General features: G+C 41.7%; 1 protein-coding gene across 1 annotated transcript in view; it reads right to left on the minus strand.

The window, feature by feature from the left end:
• Positions 1-22,562, minus strand: part of LOC124615785 (metallophosphoesterase 1) — a 166,822-nt gene that overhangs the window by 77,429 nt on the left and 66,831 nt on the right. Inside the window, exons 3-4 of the mRNA XM_047143903.1 lie at positions 9,938-10,008; positions 8,448-8,589 (exon numbers count right to left, since the gene is read on the minus strand). Of these exons, the coding sequence (XP_046999859.1) occupies positions 8,448-8,589; positions 9,938-10,008 (213 nt within the window). The remainder of the gene's footprint in view (positions 1-8,447; positions 8,590-9,937; positions 10,009-22,562) is intronic.

The following is a 22,562-nucleotide window of genomic DNA, read 5'->3' on the forward strand; positions in this document are numbered from 1 at the left end:
CCGACATTTAAATCTATACTCGATGTTAACAAATTTTTCTTCTTCAGAAACGCTTTCCTTGCCATTGCCAGTCTACATTTTATATCCTCTCTACTTCGACCATCATCAGGTATTTTGCTCCCCAAATAGCAAAACTCCTTTACTACTTTAAGTGCCTCATTTTCTAATCTAATTCCCTCAGCATCACCCGACTTAAATCGACTACATTCCATTATCCTCGTTTTGCTTTTGTTGATGTTCACCTTATACCCTCCTTTCAAGACACTGTCCATTCCATTCAACTGCTCTTCCAAGTCCTTTGCTGTCTCTGACAGAATTACAATGTCATCGGCGAACCTTAAAGTTTTTATTTCTTCTCCATGGATTTTAATACCTACTCCGAACTTTTCTTTTGTTTCCTTTATTGCCTGCTCAATATACAGATTGAATAACATCGGGGATATTCTACAACCCTGTCTCACTCCCGTCCCAACCACTGCTTCCCTTTCATGTCCCTCGACTCTTATAACTGCCATCTGGTTTCTGTACAAATTGTAAATAGCCATTTGCTCCCTGTATTTTACTCCTGCCACCTTTAGAATTTGAAAGAGAGTATTCCAATCAACATTGTCGAAACCTTTCTCTAAGTCTACAAATGCTAGAAATGTAGGTTTGCCTTTTCCTAGTCTAGCTTCTAAGATAAGTCGTAGGGTCAGTATTGCCTCACGTGTTCCAACATTTCTATGGAATCCAAACTGATCTTCCCAGAGGACGGCTTCTACCAGTTTTTCCATTTGTCTGTAAAGAATTAACGTTAGTATTTTGCAGCTGTGACTTATTAAACTGATAGTTCAGTAATTTTCACATCTGTCAACACCTGCTTTCTTTGGGATTGGAATTATTATATTCTTCTTGAAGTCTGAGGGTATTTCGCCTGTCTCGTACATCTTGCTCACCAGATGGTAGAGTTTTGTCAGGACTGGCTCTCTCAAGGCCATAAGTAGTTCTAATGGAATGTTGTCTACTCCCAGGACCTTGTTTCGACTCAGGTCTTTCAGTGCTCTGTCAAACTCTTCACACAGTATCGTATCTTCCATTTCACCTTCATCTACATCCCTTCCGTTTCCATAATATTGCCCTCAAGTACATCGCCCTTGTATAGACCCTCTATATACTGCTTCCACCTTTCTGCTTTCCCTTCTTTGCTTAGAACTGGGTTTCCATCTGAGCTCTTGATATTCATACAAGTGGTTCTCTTTTCTCCAAAGGTCTCCCTAATTTTCCTGTAGGCAGTATCTATCTTACCCCTAGTGAGATAAGCCTCTACATCCTTACAATTGTCCTCTAGCCATCCCTGCTTAGCCAATTTGCACTTCCTGTCGATCTCATTTTTGAGACATTTGTATTCCTTTTTGCCTGCTTCATTTACTGCATTTTTGTATTCTCTCCTTTCATCAATTAAATTCAATATTTCTTCTGTTACCCAAGGGTTTCTACTAGCCCTTGCCTTTTCACCTATTTGATCCTCTGCTGCCTTCACTATTTCATCCCTCAAAGCTACCCATTCTCCTTCTACTGTATTTGCTTCCCCCATTCCTGTCAATTGTTCCCTTATGCTCTCCTTGAAACCCTGTACAACCTCTGGTTTAGTCAGTTTATCCAGGTCCCATCTCCTTAAATTCCCACCTTTTTGCAGTTTCTTCAGTTTTAATCTACAGTTCATAACCAATAGATTGTGGCCAGAGTCCACATCTGCCCCTGGAAATGTCTTACAATTTAAAACCTGGTTCCTAAATCTCTGTCTTACCATTATATAATCTATCTGAAACCTGTCAGTATCTCCAGGCTTCTTCCATGTATACAACCTTCTTTCATGTTTCTTGACCCAAGTGTTAGCTATGATTAAGTTATGCTCTGTGCAAAATTCTGCCAGGCGGCTTCCTCTTTCATTTCTTCCCCCCAATCCATATTCACCCACTACGTTTCCTTCTCTCCCTTTTCCTACTACTGAATTCCAGTCACCCATGACTATTAAATTTTTGTCTCCCTTCACTACCTGAATAATTTCTTTTATGTCATCATACATTTCATCAATCTCTTCGTCATCTGCAGAGCTAGTTGGCATATAAACTTGCACTACTGTAGTAGGCGTGGGCTTCGTGTCTATCTTGGCCACAATAATGCGTTCACTATGATGTTTGTAGTAGCTTACCCGCACTCCTATTTTTTTATTCATTATTATACCTACTCCTGCATTACCCATATTTGATTTTGTGTTTATATTCCTGTATTCACCTGACCAAAAGTCTTGTTCCTCCTGCCACCGAACTTCACTAATTCCCACTATATCTAACTTTAACCTATCCATTTACCTTTTTAAATTTTCTAATCTACCTGCCTGATTAAGGGATCTGATATTCCACGCTCCGATCTGTAGAACGCCAGTTTTCTTTCTCCTTATAACAACGTCCTCTTGAGTAGTCCCCGCCCAGAGATCCGAATGGGGGATTATTTTACCTCTGAAATATTTTACCCAAGAGGACGCCATCATCATTTAATTGTACAGTAAAGCTGCATATCTGATTGAAACTTTTTCCATTGCTTTCTCGCTATATAACTTTATGGTTTCTTAAAATTTCTTTCTGATGATGACGCCCTTAGAGGTGTCGAAACCTAGTCAACATACCAAACAGTTATTTGCAACCAGTTGGCTGTGTGATTCCTACGCTGAAAACCTTTTTTTTACACGTGTTCTCCTGCTGCTGCTTGGTGAGTAGATTTTTTATTTAGCCAATTATATTGTCAACAATTTGTTATTTTTGTTGTTACAGTAATATCATTTGTAATAACACCTATGAACAGGGAACTATCAGGAAGCAATAAAAATAAAATAACAGAAAATAAATTGATAACAAAATACACATATGCAAATAAAATACCACTTCTCTGTCATGTGTTCCACACATTATGATGGATAGTTTCTCTGGCATAGTTATAGTTACTGAAAGACCTTTCTTTCTTTTTCTCTTCTTCTTCCTGCCATGTATGGATGTCTAATTTCTAGATAATGTCTGGTTGCTGGTGACTATCTTCAAGCATATTGTGTAATCCCAAACTGCTTTCATCATCCATGTACTTAAATAAATCCCACATGTCCTTTTCTTTTTCTGGCTTCAACAGATTAAATGTTATAGTTTAAAGTCTGAGGTTTTTCAATACTCCATTACCATATTTCTGTTTCCTAAGTCGGAATGATATATATGAACCTCTTTACGTTAGGCAGTTTAGTACTAAACCAACTGATGATGCTCCAAGTAAACTGACCTGCACATAAGCACTTGCTACATTAAACTAAATAAGTGGTACTGGTACAAACGCATCAAGAAAACACTACCCTGACTTCTAGCATTGAGACAATAAACAAAACCTTGGCACAATATTCTATATAATCTGATGATTAATTTTAAGCAGTTTCCGAAAACAGGGAACAAAGACCTATGGACCCTTCATCCGGAAAATGCCTCAATTGTCATTGACATCAGTGGGTCAAAATGGTAACATGCTTGGGTTGTCTGCTGCAATGTGGTCTGTTCAACAACATATGTTCAGCAGTGTGCTCCAAATATCTGCACCAGCATTATACTCTGCAATTACATCTGCAACAGACTGCAGCCTATCCTGTTTTTCAGAACATTGTTCTACAATTGGCTGTCAAAGTCCATCACCTTGTCACCTACTTGTGGTTTCACCATCATTCAATTGTTTACCATAAATGCTCACAACAGTAGCACACCAAGAGCCAACCAGCTTCATCATTTCTGAGGTGCCAATTCCAAAGCACTGGACCATAACAATCTGCCAAAGCTGCTGATGTCAGCGGCTTTCCTCAATTGCAGAATGATTCCTTGTCTGTCTTTGCTCCACTTATATTCTTTCCCTACTGTGTCGTGTACCTACATTGCCACCAGGCAGCATTGAGTCACATGGTGTGCAGTGGTCATAATGTTCTGACTCATCAGTGTAACAGATAATGAGAAAACTGTCATCATATCTGCTGGACAACTCCTACTACTACACAGAAGTAGATCTGAAAATATAATATAATGATGGAAAGTCCATGTTGGAATATCAGCAATATTTGGAAAAGGATAATAGTGACTCATCATGAAGATGACACATTTAGTTGCAGACAGGCACAATGGAAATACTGTTACACATTTGGCCTTCGATCAAAGCCTTCTTCAGAAAAGAAAAAGCACACACATTCAGACACGCAAGCAAACTTCATGCACACCCGACTGCTATAGCTGACTGCCCCAGCCAGAATGCACTACCGCATTGAAATAAAGTGACACTCTGGAGTGTGGAGGAAAGAGGTTTTTCGTAGGGTGGCAGGTGATAGGCGTGAAAGGAAGTGCTCCATCACAGCGAGGCCCTGGACGCGCGGAACATTTGTGTATAAGGAAGTGGCATCAATGGTTACATGGAAGGTTTCCGGGGGTAACAGACTGGGTAAGGATTCCAGGTGTTCGAGAAAGTGGTTGGTGTCTTTGATGAAGGATGGGAGACTGCATGTAATGGGTTGAAGGCGTTGACCTACGTAGGCAGAGATACGTTCTGTGGGGGCTTGGTAGCCAGCTACAATGGGACGGCCGGGATGATTGGGTTTGTGAATTTTAGGGAGAAGGTAGAAGGGAGGGGTGCAGGGTGTTGGTTGGGTCAGGAGGTTGATGGAGTCAGGTGAAAGGTTTTGTAGGGGGCCTAAGGTTCTGAGGATTCCTTGAAGCTCCGCCTGGACATCAGGAATGGGATTACCTTGGCAAACTTTGTATGTAGTGTTGTCTGAAAGCTGACGCAGTCCCTCAACCACATACTCCCGATGATCAAGTACCACGGTCGTGGAACCCTTGCCCGCCGGAAGGATGACGATGGATCAGTCAGCCTTCAGATCACGGATAGTCTGGGCTTCAGCAGTGGTGATGTTGGGGGTAGGATTAAGGTTTTTTAAGAAGGATTGAGAGGCAAGGCTGGAAGTCAGAAATTCCTGGAAAGTTTGGAGAGGGTGATTTTGAGGAAGAGGAGGTGAGTCCCGCTGTGATGGAGGACGGAACTGTTCCAGGCAGGGTTCAATTTGGATAGTGTCTTGGGGAGTTGGATCATTAGGAGTTGTATTAGGATCATTTTTCTTCGTGGCAAAGTGATATTTCCAGCAGAGAGTACGGGTGTAGGACAGTAAATCTTTGACAAGGGCTGTTTGGTTGAATCTGGGAGTGGGGCTGAAGGTGAGGCCTTTGGATAGGACAGAGGTTTCAGATTGGGAGAGAGGTTTGGAGGAAAGGTTAACTACTGAATTAGGGTGCTGTGGTTCCAGATTGTGTTGATTGGAATTTTGAGGTTTTGGGGGGAGTGGAGCTGGAAGTGGGAGATTGAGTAGATGGGAGAGACTGGGTCTGTGTGCAATGAGAGAACACTGAGGTTTGCTGGAAAGGATGTGAAGGGTGAGTGAGTTGCCTTTCCGGAGGTGGGAAACCAGGAGATTGGATAGTTTTTTAAGGTGGAGGGTGGCATGCTGTTCTAATTTGCGGTTGGCCTGTAGGAGGATGCTCTGAACAGCCGGTGTGGATGTGGGAGAGGAAAGATTGAGGACTTTTATTAAGGATAGGAGTTGACGAGTGTGTTCATTGGCTGAGTTGATGTGTAGGTGAAGGATTAGGTGGGCGAGGGCAATGGATTGTTCAGTTTGGAACTGGTATAGGGACTGATGGAAAGAGGGGTTACAGCCAGAGATGGTAACTTTAAGTGTGAGGCCTTTGGGGGTAATGCGAAATGTCAGACAAGCCTGAGAAAATAAAATAGGGGAGTGTAATCTGGCTAGGGCGAAGGCATGTAAATAAAACTTAATGGGGTCGTTGTGGGGATGTTGTGAGGGTGACATGGTATTAGAAGGTGGAAAGTGTAACATGAGGCTGAAATGAAAATGAAAATAAAAATATATGGGGAGAGATAAGGAAGCAACTGGAGATCTGGTGTGAAAAAAGGCGAAAAAGTGTTGGTTATAGCTGGGCTATGTTGATCCTGTGTTGAACTTGGGTTGGTAGACAACGATGTGCACAAAGGTTAGGTGGTTGTATTGCCGCCAAAACACGTTAAAGGGTGGAGCAATTTGGGAAAATTTCGAAAAAAACTGCGTGTAAATGTATTAAAAGGAGTGGTTCTGTGGTGGCAGATTGTGAAAATGAGGCTGACAATTGTCTGACGAAGAAATAATGGCGTTAAAACCTGTGGGAAGTGGCTAAAAAAGATCAGTGATGCGGGAAAAACGGAAATGGAAAAAAAGCGAAAGTTATTAGAACTAGTGTGTGTGTGTGTGTGTGGAGAGAGAGAGAGAGAGAGAGAGAGAGGAGAGAGAAGAGAGGAGAGAGGGGAGAGAGGAGAGAACTGTTAAATGAATCACCATTAAAACAGATATAAAAGGTAAAGCAATTCAAGGTAATCATATAGATGGTCAGCCTTCCTTCTTTTAGTGTTCAATCTTAAGACTGATTGGCAGCAGATTACCAAATGGTCTGCATGTTGCAATATTTTTCTCTGAGAAAGTGTACTTTAATAACAAAATTTACTTATTCCACATCAAAACGAGAGGTTGCACTTATGAACCGTGGAACATGCAAATAACTAAACTAGGCAGAAATGACCAGTAAGTATATTGTGTAAAGTACGTAACAGTATATCTTGCAGAAGCCGTTTTAAGGATCTTTGAATTCTTACACTCACTTTCCAATACACCTACTCTTTCATGGTTTTTGTTGCTACTAATAAAAATCAGTTTCATATTAACTGTGATCATCACAACCAAAATACAAGACACAAAAGTAATTTTCTTGTATGCTTTACCTCTCTGTATGAGGTATAGAACATAGTTATATACTCTAGTGTAATCATATTCAACAAGCCCCCTTTCAATATAAATAAACAGAATTTGAGTTCCAACTGGTTCACCTCATGAGCCACTCTTCCTATAAATTATTTGAATGGTTCAAGGACTCAAAAGTTTTGTTAGATACATGACAAGTACAAGTGTTCATTGTTAGGCTGCATTAAATGTTGCAGTGTACTGTAAATACAGCTCAATATTTACAGATGCAGCTATCTTACATCTTCAACTAATTCCAGCGTAATCAAAATAGATTTTAAGCTACAAATGGGAGATAAATAGCATGTATTCAGTGCAACCATACTTTTTTTCAAAGTAACAACTTTTTTTGTAATTTACTGGATTGGATTTATCTGGCATGAACATGAATAGTATTAAGCAATAGGGAGATAGTTAAGTGTTATTACAGTAAACACACAAAGTTTCTACAATTTGATGGTATTTGGATAGTGAGGGAGGAGGAGGAGGAGCTTAGTGTTTAACGTCCCGTCGACAACGAGGTCATTAGAGACGGAGCGCAAGCTCGGGTGAGGGAAGGATGGGGAAGGAAATCGGCCGTGCCCTTTCAAAGGAACCATCCCGGCATTTGCCTGGAGCGATTCAGGGAAATCACGGAAAACCTGGCTGGAGACGGGATTGAACCGTCGTCCTCCCGAATGCAAGTCCAGTGTGCTAACCACTGCGCCACCTCACTCGGTATTATTTGGATATTGTATATATTAACACATTTCACATCCATGAGAATTCTCCTCCTTAATTGGACTGATGATACACAGTAAATGAATGAACAAATTAATTAATTAAAGATAACTGGTTTCCAAAAGGAGGTAAAAATGTGGTGCTGAATAATTGCAATGATGCAGGAAGAAGAGAACATTGGTAAAAAGAAAGAAATAATAAAATAAAATTATACAAATTCAATTTTGAGTCCATTCCTAGTCCTGAAAAGGTGCTTTGTGTATTTTGGGGAGTATTCATGGGAGATGCTCATTTTAATGGGTTGAAACCTGGAAAAAAGGTGAAAGCAAACATTTACTGAGAACAACTGGATCAGTCTTTAACTGTTGACAGAAAAGACCACACTGTACAAGATGAAACCTGGAAAAAAATAATGAGTTGGGGTCAGACACATCATCTTATCCACCAATCTCACACAATATTGTGCCACTGGATTTCCATTTATACCAATTACTGCAACGTTTTATAAGCGGCAAAAAATATGAAAATGTGGATGATGTCTACAAAGCCATTTCCAGATATTTTGTTCAAAAACAAATTGATTTTCATTGATCAGGCATTAAAAATTTGTACATTAGATGGCAAAAGGTTGGTGATTAAAAATAAAAAGTGGTTAACAATTTATATGAATGAATTTAACATAAAAAAGACATTACTAATATTACAGAGGCAAAAACAGAACTAAACTGTCAATAGTCTTTCTCAAACAACTACTATGTGGTTTTCTACAAATGGGCATTCACTTAATGTTAAACTTGTTTTACAAGAATAAGAAGCCATAAATGAAGGCACTTACCCATAATGAAATCCAATATCATGATTTCCTACAGCCACAAACACTTGTGTCCCTTTAGGTACATAAAACAAATCGTGAAATCTCTTAACATAATAATCAAATTCCTTCTCGCTGCACCAGAGACCTTCATCAAATAAATCACCTGAGAACAAGACATGGAAACTGTATTATAAACTGATGAATGGGTGCTTCATCAGCGTAACAACAAATGATAATTCACATTGCCCTGCAATACAAAAATGAGGGGAACAGCATATTTGTGACACAGAAGTTACAAGGAGTAAATTTAGTTCTTCTCACATAAGTATGATAAAGCAGTGACAAATTATACCAGGTATTTCATAATGAGTATCAGGATTTTAAGATTTTGTTGTATTTATTACATTCAACTTACAATTAAAAATAATAATCAAAGAAAAGAGCACCTCAAATAGCTTTGTTTGTATACATGTCTGTTAGTAGCAAAGATGGTGTTTACTGAACATAAATCATTTTGTGTTTTACAGTTTGAATCTGTTGTTACAATGCAATGTACGTTCCGTATTCATTCCACTGTAATCATCCAACTGATGATAACATCTGTAAATGGCATCATCAGTTTGAAGACACGGGCTTTCTTTGCAAAGGGATGAGTATGGGCTGAAGTACAGTGACCGAAGAATATGCTTCATTGGTGGGTGTGTCTTATGTACAGCCCCAAGAAATCAATTCAGAAAGCTAGTCATGAACTAGCACTTCCAGTGACAACTGTGTGGAGACTTAAGGAGACGCTTACAACAACGTCCTTATCAGTTGCAGTTCTTACAATCTCTAAAGTCTACACACCATGGTTCACATGCCAACTTTGCAAATGAAATGTTGCTGCATAATGAAGAAAATTTTCTGTATTGTGTCATCTTCAGTGATGAATCGACATTCCACATAAGGTAAAATGTGATCACACATAATGTGGGCATCTGAGCAACAAGATGGTTCACTATCTCACTAGTATAATTCGGAATGTGATTGGTTAAATGACACTGGGTACAATTTCATTGACTGCAAGGAGCTGGATGAGAGCTTGTTTCGCATGGCCTCCACATTCACCCAGTCAAGTCCATCCTATTTTTGCCTTTGAAGATTTGTAAAGGATCATGTGTATATGCCTTAACTACCAGCTGATCTACCCAACTTAAGAAACAGAACTGGAGCAGTTGTGACGATTACTCCAAACACACTGATCAACGTTTGGGAAGAACTCACTAATCGGTTCAATGCGTGTGATGTGACAAATGGTGCTCACTTTGAACATTTTTAAGAAATGCTGTTTGAGTTGCTCTCACATTTGATGTACTATTTATAACTGTAAATTGAATGCAGTAAATGCTACAAAGCCTTAAAACCTAATATTCATTTTGAGTCACAGGGTATTACCGATTCCATCAAACTGAATGTTAACAGTGTCAAAACAACAAAATTGAAAACAAATTAGTCAGTGAACAGAAACTCACCAAGAAAAAATACAACATCAGGTTTGTGAATGTTCATTGCTGTTTGGAATGTACGATACATCTGCCATTCCCTGAAACAATGATTTTTACTTACATATCTGTAACATCGTAGTGATATTCATAAATATGATCTATCACAAAAACAATTAATGCTATTTGTTTATTAAACAAATGCATATTACATTGATTCTTCGTTCATTAAGCTTTTACACTCTGTGAGAAATAAGCTGAAAACTTAAGCACAGCAAACTTACAACATCTTTGCATCAAAAAAAGATGTTGTAATTGATGATGTAAGTCATCTGTTTAATAATGAGACAGAACAGCTGGCCACTATTTACCTTCAAGGTGCAAAATAGGAAATACTGATGACAACACATATAAAAGTAGTAGTAACAACAATATCCTGTATTTCAGTACATTTAGTTCCTTCCTCAAGAGAGGGAAAGTCACTCAGATCGTAGGAGGAGAGGAACCTACCTGTAGTGAAATGGGGTCTTAGTGGTCTGCTCTTCCTTTTTAATCTTTCGCAACATATCCTCTCCTCCCTGTGAAAGCAACTATCAATTATGAAAGCTAGGATAATGTATGTACTTTTATTTGTGTATTTTGGCAGTTCTGACATTTCTCCTCCAGCAAAGTACTGGCTAGCTATTCTGTCTCATAACTTTATAGTTTTCTTGTTGCGGACTGGCAAGACAGCCAATCCACTAAGACAGGAAGCCGAAAGGCACGCATTAAGCTCACGCAAGCTGGCGTGAGGTCTGGAACAGGTCAAGTAATAGAGACTAGCAAATAAAGTACGTAGCTGCTGGAATACTTAACTTTAATCCATAATTGGTGAACATCGCTCTTGACGGTACATGTTTTACAATCTCAATATTAACTGGTAAGGGCGCCTTGCTAGGTCGTAGCAAATGACGTAGCTGAAGGCTATGCTAACTATCATCTCGGCAAATGAAAGCGTATTTTGTCAGTGAACCATCGCTAGCAAAGTCGGCTGTACAACTGGGGCGAGTGCTAGGAAATCTCTCTAGACCTGCCGTGTGGCGGCGCTTGGTCTGCAATCACTGATAGTGGCGACACGTGGATCCGACGTATACTACCGGACCGCGGCCGATTTAAAGGCTACCACCTAGCAAGTGTGGTGTCTGGCGGTGACACCACATTTCTCAAGAGAATTTTCTTTTCATACACCTTAGAATATACTCACCAAGTGGCACCACATCACACATATAAAGGAAGGTTGTAATTATGAAAGTTTCGGGAGCCAATGGCTCCTTCTTCGGGCAGAAAGGTTGAAGGGGAAGGAAGAGGGGTGAAGGGAAAGGTAAGTCTTCCTGACCCGCAGTTCTGGGTCACTTTTCTGAAATCTACCCCTTTTTACTAGACCTCTCCAGTCATTTTTCTTCACACCTCTTCCCTTGTTCCTGAAGGAGGAGCCACTGGTCCCGAAAATTTGTCTAATTATAATTTTTTTTAATGTGGGTGTTCTGCCGTCACTTGGTGAGTAGATTTTTTATGTAGCCAATTACATTAATTGCCAAAAACTGATTATTTTTGTTGTTATGTTAGAATGTGCAGCGTACCCAGGAGCAGATATACACTCAGATCACAATTTAGTAATGATGGCAATATTGAAGATTACGAGAAACATACCAAGGAATGATGACAGTTACTCGAGATTCTTTTAGACTGTAGATACTGCAATATCAAGTGTCTCTGTTAATCTTTAAAAATGGTAATTACAAAACTGGACAGGCAAATATAGCTGTAAGAATGGTAACTGTCATGATAACAGAAAAATACTTCAATTGATCAACAAAAACCAGTTCCAGAAAAAAAAAAAACCAGAGCAATATGTCACTTAGGAATCAAATCAATAAAACATGTACAGCAGTTAAAGTGAAATGGCTGTTGAAAAAATGTGAAGAATTTTGAAAGGAAATGGTTATCAGGATTGAAACACCATATAAGAAAGTCAAAATAACTTTCGGAGAATTTATAGACAAAGGTGTCATTATTAAGACTGCATAACATTAAATTTGAAGGAGAAAGTAAACAGGATTGAGAGACTCTGGGAATTTTGAAAAACTTTCAATAAAACGAAGCAAGAAGGGTAGATAACATTACAAAAGCATTTAAAAATCATTAATGGAGCTGGAAATCAAATGGTTATTGAAGTTAGAACACATAAATGGCTCGTAAATGCAGGAACTATCTTATAGTTATTTTGACAGCTCATGCATTCAAGTAACTAACCAGAATAATAAACAGAATTATGGAAAACAAAATTAAAGATGTGTTAGATGGCAATCATTTTAGCTTCTGGGAAGATAGAGGCATCAGAGGGGCAGTTCTGACCTTACAATTTATAATGGAAGCAATACTTAGAAAAATCAGACATTTGTAAACTTAGAAAAGGTATTTCATGATGTAAAGTTGCGCAAAATATTTGACATACTCTGAAGAATATTACATGGAAAGACCAGCAATAGTCAGTATCCACAAGGACCAAAAGAGAAGAATAGGAATGGAACAGCAAGGGAGAAGTGCTCAAATTAAAAATAGTGTAAGGCTCTCTCTCTCTCTCTCTCTCTCTCTCTCTCTCTCTCTCTCTCTCTCTCAATCTTCTGTTTAGCCTGTATGTTGAAGAAGAAACTGTGAAAGATATGACAGAAAAGCTTATAAGTGGAATTAAGATGCTCGGTGAAATAATATCAGTCATAGAATTCTCTTACCTCATTGCTACCCACTGTGAGCATAAGGAAAAACCACAAGATCTATTGAATTGAATGAAGAGTCTGGCAAACACAGAATATTGACTGTCAGTATACAAAAGAAATATAACAGCATTAAGGAGGAATAGAAACTTAATGTCAAAACTAGTGACCATGTAACAGACAAAATGAAACAAAATTGTGCTTTGGAAGGAAAATAACGCATAAAAGTATGAAGAAGGATATCAGAAACAGACTAGCACAGGCAAATAGAGTGCTTATCGCCAAAATAAGATCACCAGTGTCTAACATAGGCCTTATTTCAGAAATAAATTTGTGAAAATGAATGCCTGGAGTAGCTGTATGCAAGTGAGTCATGGACTATGGGGAAAAACAAATGAAGAGAATCCAAGCATTTGAGGCATCGTGTTACAGAAGGATGCTGAAATTAAGGTGATTGACAACACAAGATGAGAAGATTTCCCCATAGAATTGGTGAGGAAAGAAATACATGGAGAAAATTAACTAGAAAAAAGTTCAAAAAAGGGTTAAGAGATCAGGAAATAACTTCCATGGTAACAGAAGGTACAAATCACAGGTGAACACAGAGATTGGAATACATACTCCAAATGATGAGACTGTTGAATGGCTGGGTGTAAGTGATACTCAGAGATGAAAAACTTGGTAAAGGATAGAAAACTGTGTCAGGACTTGTCAAACCAGTGAGAAGATTCATGGGGACAAGGAAGGAGGGAATGACACAAGAAGGAATCACAAAAATTATCTAAAGAATTAACTAACTATAGCATCCTGGCCCGATATGCTGGAGTTGCAGTCGTGTGTGCGTGAGGTCTGTTTGCCTTGTGTGTGTGTGTGTGTGTGTGTGTGTGTGTGTGTGTGTGTGTGGGCGCACGTGCATGCACGTATGAGTGTGCATGTTTTTACTAACAAAGGCTGTGGCCGAAAGTTAAGTGAGCGTCTTTTAATTGTGCCTGTCTGCAACTTGACGTGTCTTCTTTATGGTAAGTGGTAATATGTCTTTTCCTACATTGTTGACATTTTTATCTGGAGCATCCACTGTTTGATTAACTAGATTGTGACTGTTAAAAAAAAAAAAAATTATTATTTACAATGTCAGTACCACTCGTAAAACAAACTAAAATCAAACAATGGAAAATCTAGGATGCACTGTAACAATATTATGAAAAGGAAAGTTGCTACTCGTCATATAGCAGAGATGCTGAGTCACAGATAGGCCTACACACACACACACACACACACACACACACACACACACACACACACACACACAAAATCAACGCATGCACACAGCTGTTCTCTCGGGCAACTGAAACCACATGGCGAGCAGCAGCACCAGAGCATGATGGGAGTGGCGACTGGGTGGGGCAGGGAGGGGGAGGGATAGTATGATGGGGCTGGCAGACAATGAACTGCTGCAGGTTGGACGGAGGGCAGGGGAGAGTTTGGGGGGGGGGGGGGGGGGCAGATAAGGAAATAAATAAAAAGACTGGGTATGATGGTGGAATGACAGCTGTGTAGTGCTGGAATGGGAACAGGGAAGAGGGAAGAGGCTGGATGGGTGAGAACTGTGACTAATGAAGGTTGATGACAGGAGGGTTATGGGAACGTAGGGTGTGTTACAGGGAAAGTTCCCACCTGCTCAATTCAGGAAAGCTGGTGTTGGTGGGAAGCATCCATATGGCACAGGCTGTGAAGCAGTCACTGAAATGAAGGATATCATGTTTGGCAGCGTGTTCAACGACAGAGTGGTCCACTTGTTTCTTAGCCACAGTTTGTTGGTGGCGATTCACGCAGACAGACAGCTTGTTGGTTGTCATGCCTGCATAAAATGCAACACTGTGGTTGCAGCTTAGCTTGTAGATTACATGATTGGTTTCACAGGTAGCCCTGCCTTTGATGGGATAGGTGATGTTAGTGACTGGACAGGAGTAAATGATGGTCTTGCATCTAAGGGCATGAGCCATGAGGTAAGAGATTGGAAGTAGGGGTTGTGAAAGGATGGAAAAGTATATTGTATAAGTTTGGTGGACGGCAGGATACCACTGTGGGAGGGGTGGGAAGGATAGTGGGCATGACATTTCTCATTTCAGGCCTTGAGGAGAGGTAATCGTAACCCTGGGAGAGAATGTAATTCAGTTGTTCCAGTCCTGGGTGGTACTGAGTTACGAGTCAAATGCTTCTCTGCGGCTGGAATGGTGGGACTTTGGGAGGTGATGGGAGATTGGAGGGATAAGGCATGGGAGATTTGTTTTGTACAATGTTGGGAGGATAATTATGGTCAGTGAAGGCTTAAGTGAGACCCTCAGCATATTTTGAGAGGGACTGCTCATCACTTCAGATGTGATCACCACAGGTGGCTAGGCTGTATGGAAGGGACTTCTTGGTATGGAATGGGTGGCAGCTATCGAAGTGGAGATATTGCTGGTGGTTAGTAGGTTTGATATGGATGGAGGTACTAATGTAGCCATCTTTGAGACAGAGGTCAACATCTAGGAAGGTGGCTTCATGGGTTGAGTAGGACCAGGTGAAGCAAATCGGGAAGAAGTTGTTGAGGTCCTGGAGGAATGTGAATAGGGTGTCCTCACCTTTGATCCACTGAGAAAAGATGTCATCAATGAATCTGAACCAAGTGAGGGATTTAGGAAGGATTCCTCTAGATGGCCCATGAATAGGTTGGCATAGGAAGGTGGCATGCGAGTGCCCATATCCGTTCCAGGGATTTGATAATAGGTAATGCCTGTGGGTGGAGATATAGTTGAATAGCCACCGACAAACTGTGGCCAAAAAAACAAGTGGACCATGCTGTTGCTGAGGTTGGAACTTTCCCTGCAATACATCTTACGTTCCCGTAACCATCCTGGCATCAACATTTGTTAGTCACCGTGCTCACCCATCCAGCCTCTTCCCGGCTCCCATTCCAGCACTAGACAGCCAGCATTCGACCATCACACCCAGTGTTTATATTTCTCTCCTTTTCTGCTATTTCCTCCCTCCTCCCCCCCCCCCCCCCTCAACCCACCTCTCTCCTGCCCTCTGTCTAACCTCCAGCACTTCACTGTCTGCCACCCTCCCCATACTATCCCTCCCCCTCCCCACTCCAGCCTCCTCCTTGTCCCCACCCAGTCTCCACTCCCATCATGCACCGGTGCTGCTGCTCAAAGTGTGGTTTCACTTGCCTGATACTGCAGCTGTGTGTGTGAACTGTGTGTGTGTGTGTGTGTGTGTGTGTGTGTGTGTGTGTGTGTGTGTGTGTGTGTTCCATTGTTAGCAAAGGCCTTAACAGCCAAAATCTTTAATTATATGAGTCTTTTCGTTGTGCCTATCTGCGGCTCAGCATCGCCAGTATATGATGAGTAGCAACTTTCCTTTTCATAATACTGTTGCGTTCCATCCTGGATTTTCATTTGTTTGAGTTTTGCCTGATCGGTTTTCTTCAATCCTAGCCCATTGCTGTTTTACATTGTTACTATTTTCTTTTGCGTCACTATACTTAATGTCAGTCCTTCTTTCTCTTCTCACCTTAAAAACCGCACTGTATACACTACTTATGAGCCACACTGCATCAACCATCTCGGCCATTCACAAAAGATGGCTATGAGACCACGCTGATTGTTGGTGTAGCATCTTATGTCCCACATTACTCCCACCAATATAATTAATCCTATACCCTCAAATTGATCACTGTGTCTGCATCATTTCCCCCATTTTCCCATGTTAATTCCCACACCTTTCTGGTGCCACACAATCTTGTATCTCATCCTACGAACCCCTCTCCACCCTCCACTCTTTCTCCATTCTTTCCCAGTTCACACCCACTAATTCCACCATCCAGTTACACCTGCTGTCCCCCTTCTTCGCACTTATCCACCCTCAGACCTGCTAGCCATAGTGAGAAACATTTTTTTATTGTTTATTCTTTACTTTGATCCTTGTGACTTCTCGCCAATTTTAGCGAGTTTTCACCTTCCACTATTGTCAACTACCACAGTTTTCATCTTTTTTCCCCTTTTTGCATCCATTTCATCCTTTTAGTGAATTTTCACACATATTTGGTGGTCATTTTGTGAAAATTTTCAGAAATGGTTCTACATTATTTACATGATTTTTTGCATTTTTTCCACCACCATAGATCCTTGCTCCTTCCATCTGCATCAATACAGAAAAGTTTTCTTATCCCTAGACAGATCCCAGTCCCACATACTGTTCCTGTATTGTTGCTTTGCTCATGGAATTCTCCCAAATGGCCTTACCATCAAGTTACCCACCTCTGGCTGCCACCCCTCCTTCCACAATGACCTCCATCTGCTTAGATTCTGCCAATCCTTAGCCCTCACTAACATATTCCTGCAAAACCATATCAAACAAGCCCAAACCTCCTTGCAGTACCTTCTCTCCATCCGCAAAATTCTCCTGCTAAGCAAGCACAAATTTCTGGAACACACAACACAAATTGAAACTCTTGCCCTGCAAGAGCTTGAGCAACATGCACAATACCACCTCAAAAAGCTCTTCATCCTGCTCACTTCCTATTCCTGCCTCGGAATACAACTGTTCACCACCTTGACTACAACCTCCAAACCTCTCCACGTCCTCTCATACCTGAGAAACCCTGTATTGCAGACCTACAACACTTACCCCACCCTCCACCACACAGTAACTGGAACCTAAACAGACCCGTAACACAGTTATGAACCTATTCTACAGACGCCTTGGCCCCACAGAAATATCAGTCCTTTCGGAAGGCCTCATCCTTTGCCCCACTTTTTTGCCACCAACCCTACCAATCAGACTCAACCAAATACCAATACTGAACCTTGTCTAACTCAATTCACTCCTCCATCCAACTGTGATCCACCCCCGCTGCCGTCAAATCACCCCCTGTTAACTTTCCAGAATTTCTTAAGCTCGAACCTTACCTCACCATCATTCCCCAAATCCCTCAACATGCAAACTAATCTTACATCTGCAGAAAGTACTACAGTCCACCATCTAAAAACTGGTCCTTACCTTATAATCCTACCTGCAGACAAAGGCTCTACTACTGTAGTTTTGAACCGCAAGGATTACCTGGTGAAAGGACTCTACCAGATGTCAGATACCTCCACCTGCAAACCTTGCCACAGTGACCCCATTAAAGATATCCAGCAGGATTTTGAGTTACTACTCAAAACCTTAGGCCCATCCCAGAACCTCTCCTTGGAGTCCATCTCTCTACTCACCCCCACCACTCCCCGCACTCCTTCCTTCTACACACTTCCTGAAGTCCATAAACCTCACCACCCAGGATGCCCCATTGTGGCTGGTTACTGTGCCCCCACTGAGAGAATCTCTGCTCTCTTAGACTAACAACTTAAACCTATTACCCAGAACCTACCCTCCTATATAAAAGATACCAATCATTTCATCCACTGACTCTTCATAGTTCCTGTCCCTTTTACCACATGGTGCCCTGCACATCACTATTGATGCCACCTCCCTGTGTACTAATGTTCTTACAGCTATTGAACACTACCTTTGCCAAGGCCCGATGGATTCAAAACTAACAATCTCCCTCCTAGTTGCCATGACCAACTATATCCTCACCCACAATTACTTCTCCGGGGAACGGCTATGGGCACCCACATGGCACCATCCTATGCCATTCTATTCATGGGCCATCTAGGGGAATCCTTCCTAAATCCCTCACCTGGTTCAGATTCACTGATGATATCTTTGCTATCTGGATCTAAGGCAAGGACACCCTATCCACATTCCTCCAGGACCTCAACAACTTCTCCCCCATTTGCTTCACTTGGTCCTACTCAACCCATCCAGCCACCTACCTACACTCATGCTCATAAATTAAGGATAATTGCAGAATTTGGTGCTACACAACGTGGCACTACACAAAACTGGCGCAAATAGCATAGACACATAAGGAACACACGACACAATCCACGGTATTGGTGATAAGTTGAGAAAAACGGCCTGAAACACATGTGCTACAAAACGCCACTGTTTCCTCCCCATGTGCCCCGACATCAATATGGGATTGATCACCATGCACACATACACAACAGGTTGGCATACTCTGGATCAGGTGGTCGAGCAGCTGCTGGGGTATAGCCTCCCATTCTTGCACCAGCACCTGTTGGAGCTCCTTGAGTGTTCAACGGGTGTGAAGATGTACCGTGATATGTTGACCGAGAGCATCCCAGACGTATTCGATGGGATTTAGGCCTGGAGAATAGGCAGGCCACTCCATTCACCTGATATCTTCTGTTTCAGGGTACTCCTCCACGATGGCAGCTCTGTGGGGCTGTGCGTTATCATCCATCAGGAGAAAGGTGGGACCCACTGCACCCCTCAAAAGGTTGACACACTGGTGCAAAATGATGTCCCGATACACCTGACCTGTTACAGTTCCTCTGTCAAAGACATGCAGGGGTGTACATGCACCAATCATAATCCCACCCCACACCATCAAACCACGACCCCCATACAGGTCCCTTTCAAGGGCATTAAGGGGTTGGTATCTGGTTCCTGGTTCATGCCAGGTGAAAACCTGGCGTGAATCACTGTTCAGACTACACCTGGACTCGTCTGTGAACATAACCTGGGACCACTGTTCCAATGACCATGTACTGTGTTCTTGACACCAGGCTTTACACACTCTCCTGTGACCAGGGGTCAGCGGACTGCATCTTGCATGTCTCCGGGCAAACAAACCATGTCTGTTCAGTCGTCTGTAGACTGTGTGTCTGGAGACAACTGTTCCAGTGGCTGCGGTAAGGTCCCAAGCAAGGCTACCTGCAATACTCCGTGGCCATCTGTGGGCACTGATGGTGAAATATCGGTCTTCTGGTGGTGTTGTACACTGTGGACACCCCGTACTGTAGCGCTTGGACATCTTTCCTAGTCTGCAGGAATCATTGCCATAATCTTGAGATCACACTTTGTGGCACACGGAGGGCCCGTGCTACAACCTGCTGTGTTTCACCAGCCTCCAGTCACCCTAGTATTCTACCCCTCAAACGTCATCAATATGTGTTCCTTGAGCCATTTTCAACACACAGTCACCATTAAAACATCTGAAAACGTCTGCACATTTACTCTCAGCACTGTACACTGACATGCACCAACACACCTCTGCCACCTTGCGACGACCGCAGGTCCAATGCACCGCATGGTCATACCCCGAGATGATTTAAACCCGCAAACTGCCCACCAGAGCATTCTTTCACCATGTATCAGCATTATCCTTAATTTATGAGCATGAGTGTAGATGTTGACCTCTGCCTCAAAGATGGCTACGTCAGTACTTCCATCCATATCAAACCTACTCCCATCATGCACTGGTGCTGCTGCTCGCAGCGTGGTTTCAGTTGCCTGAGACTGCAGCTGTGTGTGTGTGTGTGTGTGTGTGTGTGTGTGTGTGTGTGTGTGATCTACTGTTGACGAAGGTCCTAACGGCTGAGAGCTTTAAGCGTAAGAGTCTTTTTGTTGTGCCTATCTGCGACTCAGCATCTCCGCTGTATGGTGAGTAGCAACTTTCCTACTTTCCTTTTCATAATACTTGTCAACAAACAAGCTTTAATTTATGGCACATGACTCTCACTATAGGGTTTAACATGTTGCTACACATTGCAAGCCTCAAATCATTGTCAAGTTGCCATACAGAATACAACAACACATTATTATGCTAAGTTTCATGTACATTTACAGATGTCAATGATAAATATTTTGTTAGCTGTGGTTGATATTTCATACCTAGTATTCATGGGGTACCCTAATGCCCAAATGATAAAGCATTACTGAGTGTCATAAAATGTATATTTCATGCTGTGTTGTGGAAACAAACAGAATTACATTAACATAGTAATAAAATGAATATAGTGTAAATTACTACTTGCTTTGTGATTGATACCAAAATAAATTAGTTTTCTCTCAGTTGATTGCTTTTCCTCAAGATACCTATATCTGCTAGTTACAATAATTCACGAGAGAGAGAGAGAGAGAGAGAGAGAGAGAGAGAGAGAGAGAGAGAGAGACAGAAAGGGGGGGGGGGGGGGGGGGGGGGGGAGGACCGGGGAAATAAATGTGGTTAAAGTTAAACTGTGAGGTAAAAGATAAAATGCAATCCGAGTTAAAATTGTACTCATTCTCCCTCTATCTCACCAATGATCGCCTGCACAATCAAACTAGCTCACATCACACAAGACAGAGTTAAATTGTCCAGATGTTCTAAAACTTAAGTAAACCAAAGTAAGACAAGAAGAAAACCAAAACATTTTCACAGGAATATATGGGGGGCTGATCACTTACAAATACAAGAATAATCCAGCTATCCTCATAGCCCATTACAAACATCGCATTAAAATTTCATGGAACAAGTAAAAGTCGGACAATTCACAAAATCTTAAAAGTTGTATCCATTTTATTTAACTCCTAATTAAAACAGAGGGCAAATCTTTTGGAAAATGAGGTACACCCTTTGGTCCAAAAATAAAATACAGTCTGCTAAAATTTGCTACCCTGTGTTCTGTATGCCACAAGCACCACACATTGGGAAGTCCTCTCATTGGAGCAAGAAGCCATGTGTCATACGGCTGTGGCCTATGTGAAGACGAGTAAGGAGGACCTTATCCTGTCTGCATGGCTGGGAGTAAGGAGGACCTTATCCTCTCTGCATGGCTGGAAGGAGGTACACCACAGCCACATTGCAGACTTTACTAGATGCAGCTTATTGTCCATCACTTCCAGCCTCTCTGCAGGCATGCATGACTCTGTACCTCAACAGTTAGCTGACAGCATGTAGGGGGATGGTACACTGAAGTGTCTTTGGATCACAATATACCTCCTTGGCTGCTACATCTGCCCTTTTGTTCTCCATAATACCCAGTGCCCTGTTACCCAACACAAAGATACCTCCTTCCCCAGCCTGTGTAGGTGGAGAAGGGCATCCTGTATATTATGGTCTACTTTATCTGCTGGGTACAAGCATTATACAGAGTGAAGGGCACTCAGGGATTTGGAGCAGTCTAGGAATTTAGCACTCCAAACACTTCTCATCTGCCCCAGTGCCTGCGAGATTATGTATAATTCCACATCAAAGACAGTAAAGTCTTGACACATTCACATTCAGATCTTGAGGACATGATCAGGAGAAACAACTGAGCAACCAACCGAGTCCCCCTGTTCAGAGCCATCCATAAACAACAGCTATGGAGTTGTGGTGCTCTGTCAAAATGTCATAAATAATGTATTAAAAACATATGCAGGAGTGCAGCCTCTCCTGTACTGTACTAAATCTAAAATTACTCTGGGCCTCTGCAGTAACTAGGTTGGCAGGTGGTTAAAGTCTTTGATTTGGGGTTGTACTTGCTCCACATCAAGTGACTTCAGACATGCCAAATGTGGATCCATAATGGCCATGCTGTGCATGGACAAAAACAACTGCTTATGAATTTAGAGCAGTGACAAGCTTTCAAGCCTGATGCACCACGAGGAGCTGCTGCTGGGTGGTGAATGGCAGTTTCCCAGCTTCAGCACAGAGACTAGGTATGGGGCTCATACTGTAAGCACCCATTGTCATTCTTATCCCCTCATGGAACATAGCATCAATAATCTTCAGATAAGAAGGCCTTACTGATTCAAACACTGTGCACTCAAGAGTCTAGCAGTGTTCACATGAAAGCCCTACAAAACTGGAGCATACACTCCCTGTCCATTCCATAAGACCTGTGATATTCAGTGCCTTCCAAGTCTTGACTTTCAGTCTCGCAGGTGTTTGGAGTAAAAAATGGGGCCTATAAACCTGACTGAGTCTATAAAATTTCTTGGTGTCCCTCACATGCTGGTCAGGTAAATTAAAAATATGACAA

This window comes from Schistocerca americana, chromosome 5 (assembly GCF_021461395.2).
Source record: "Schistocerca americana isolate TAMUIC-IGC-003095 chromosome 5, iqSchAmer2.1, whole genome shotgun sequence".
NCBI lineage: Eukaryota > Metazoa > Arthropoda > Insecta > Orthoptera > Acrididae > Schistocerca > Schistocerca americana.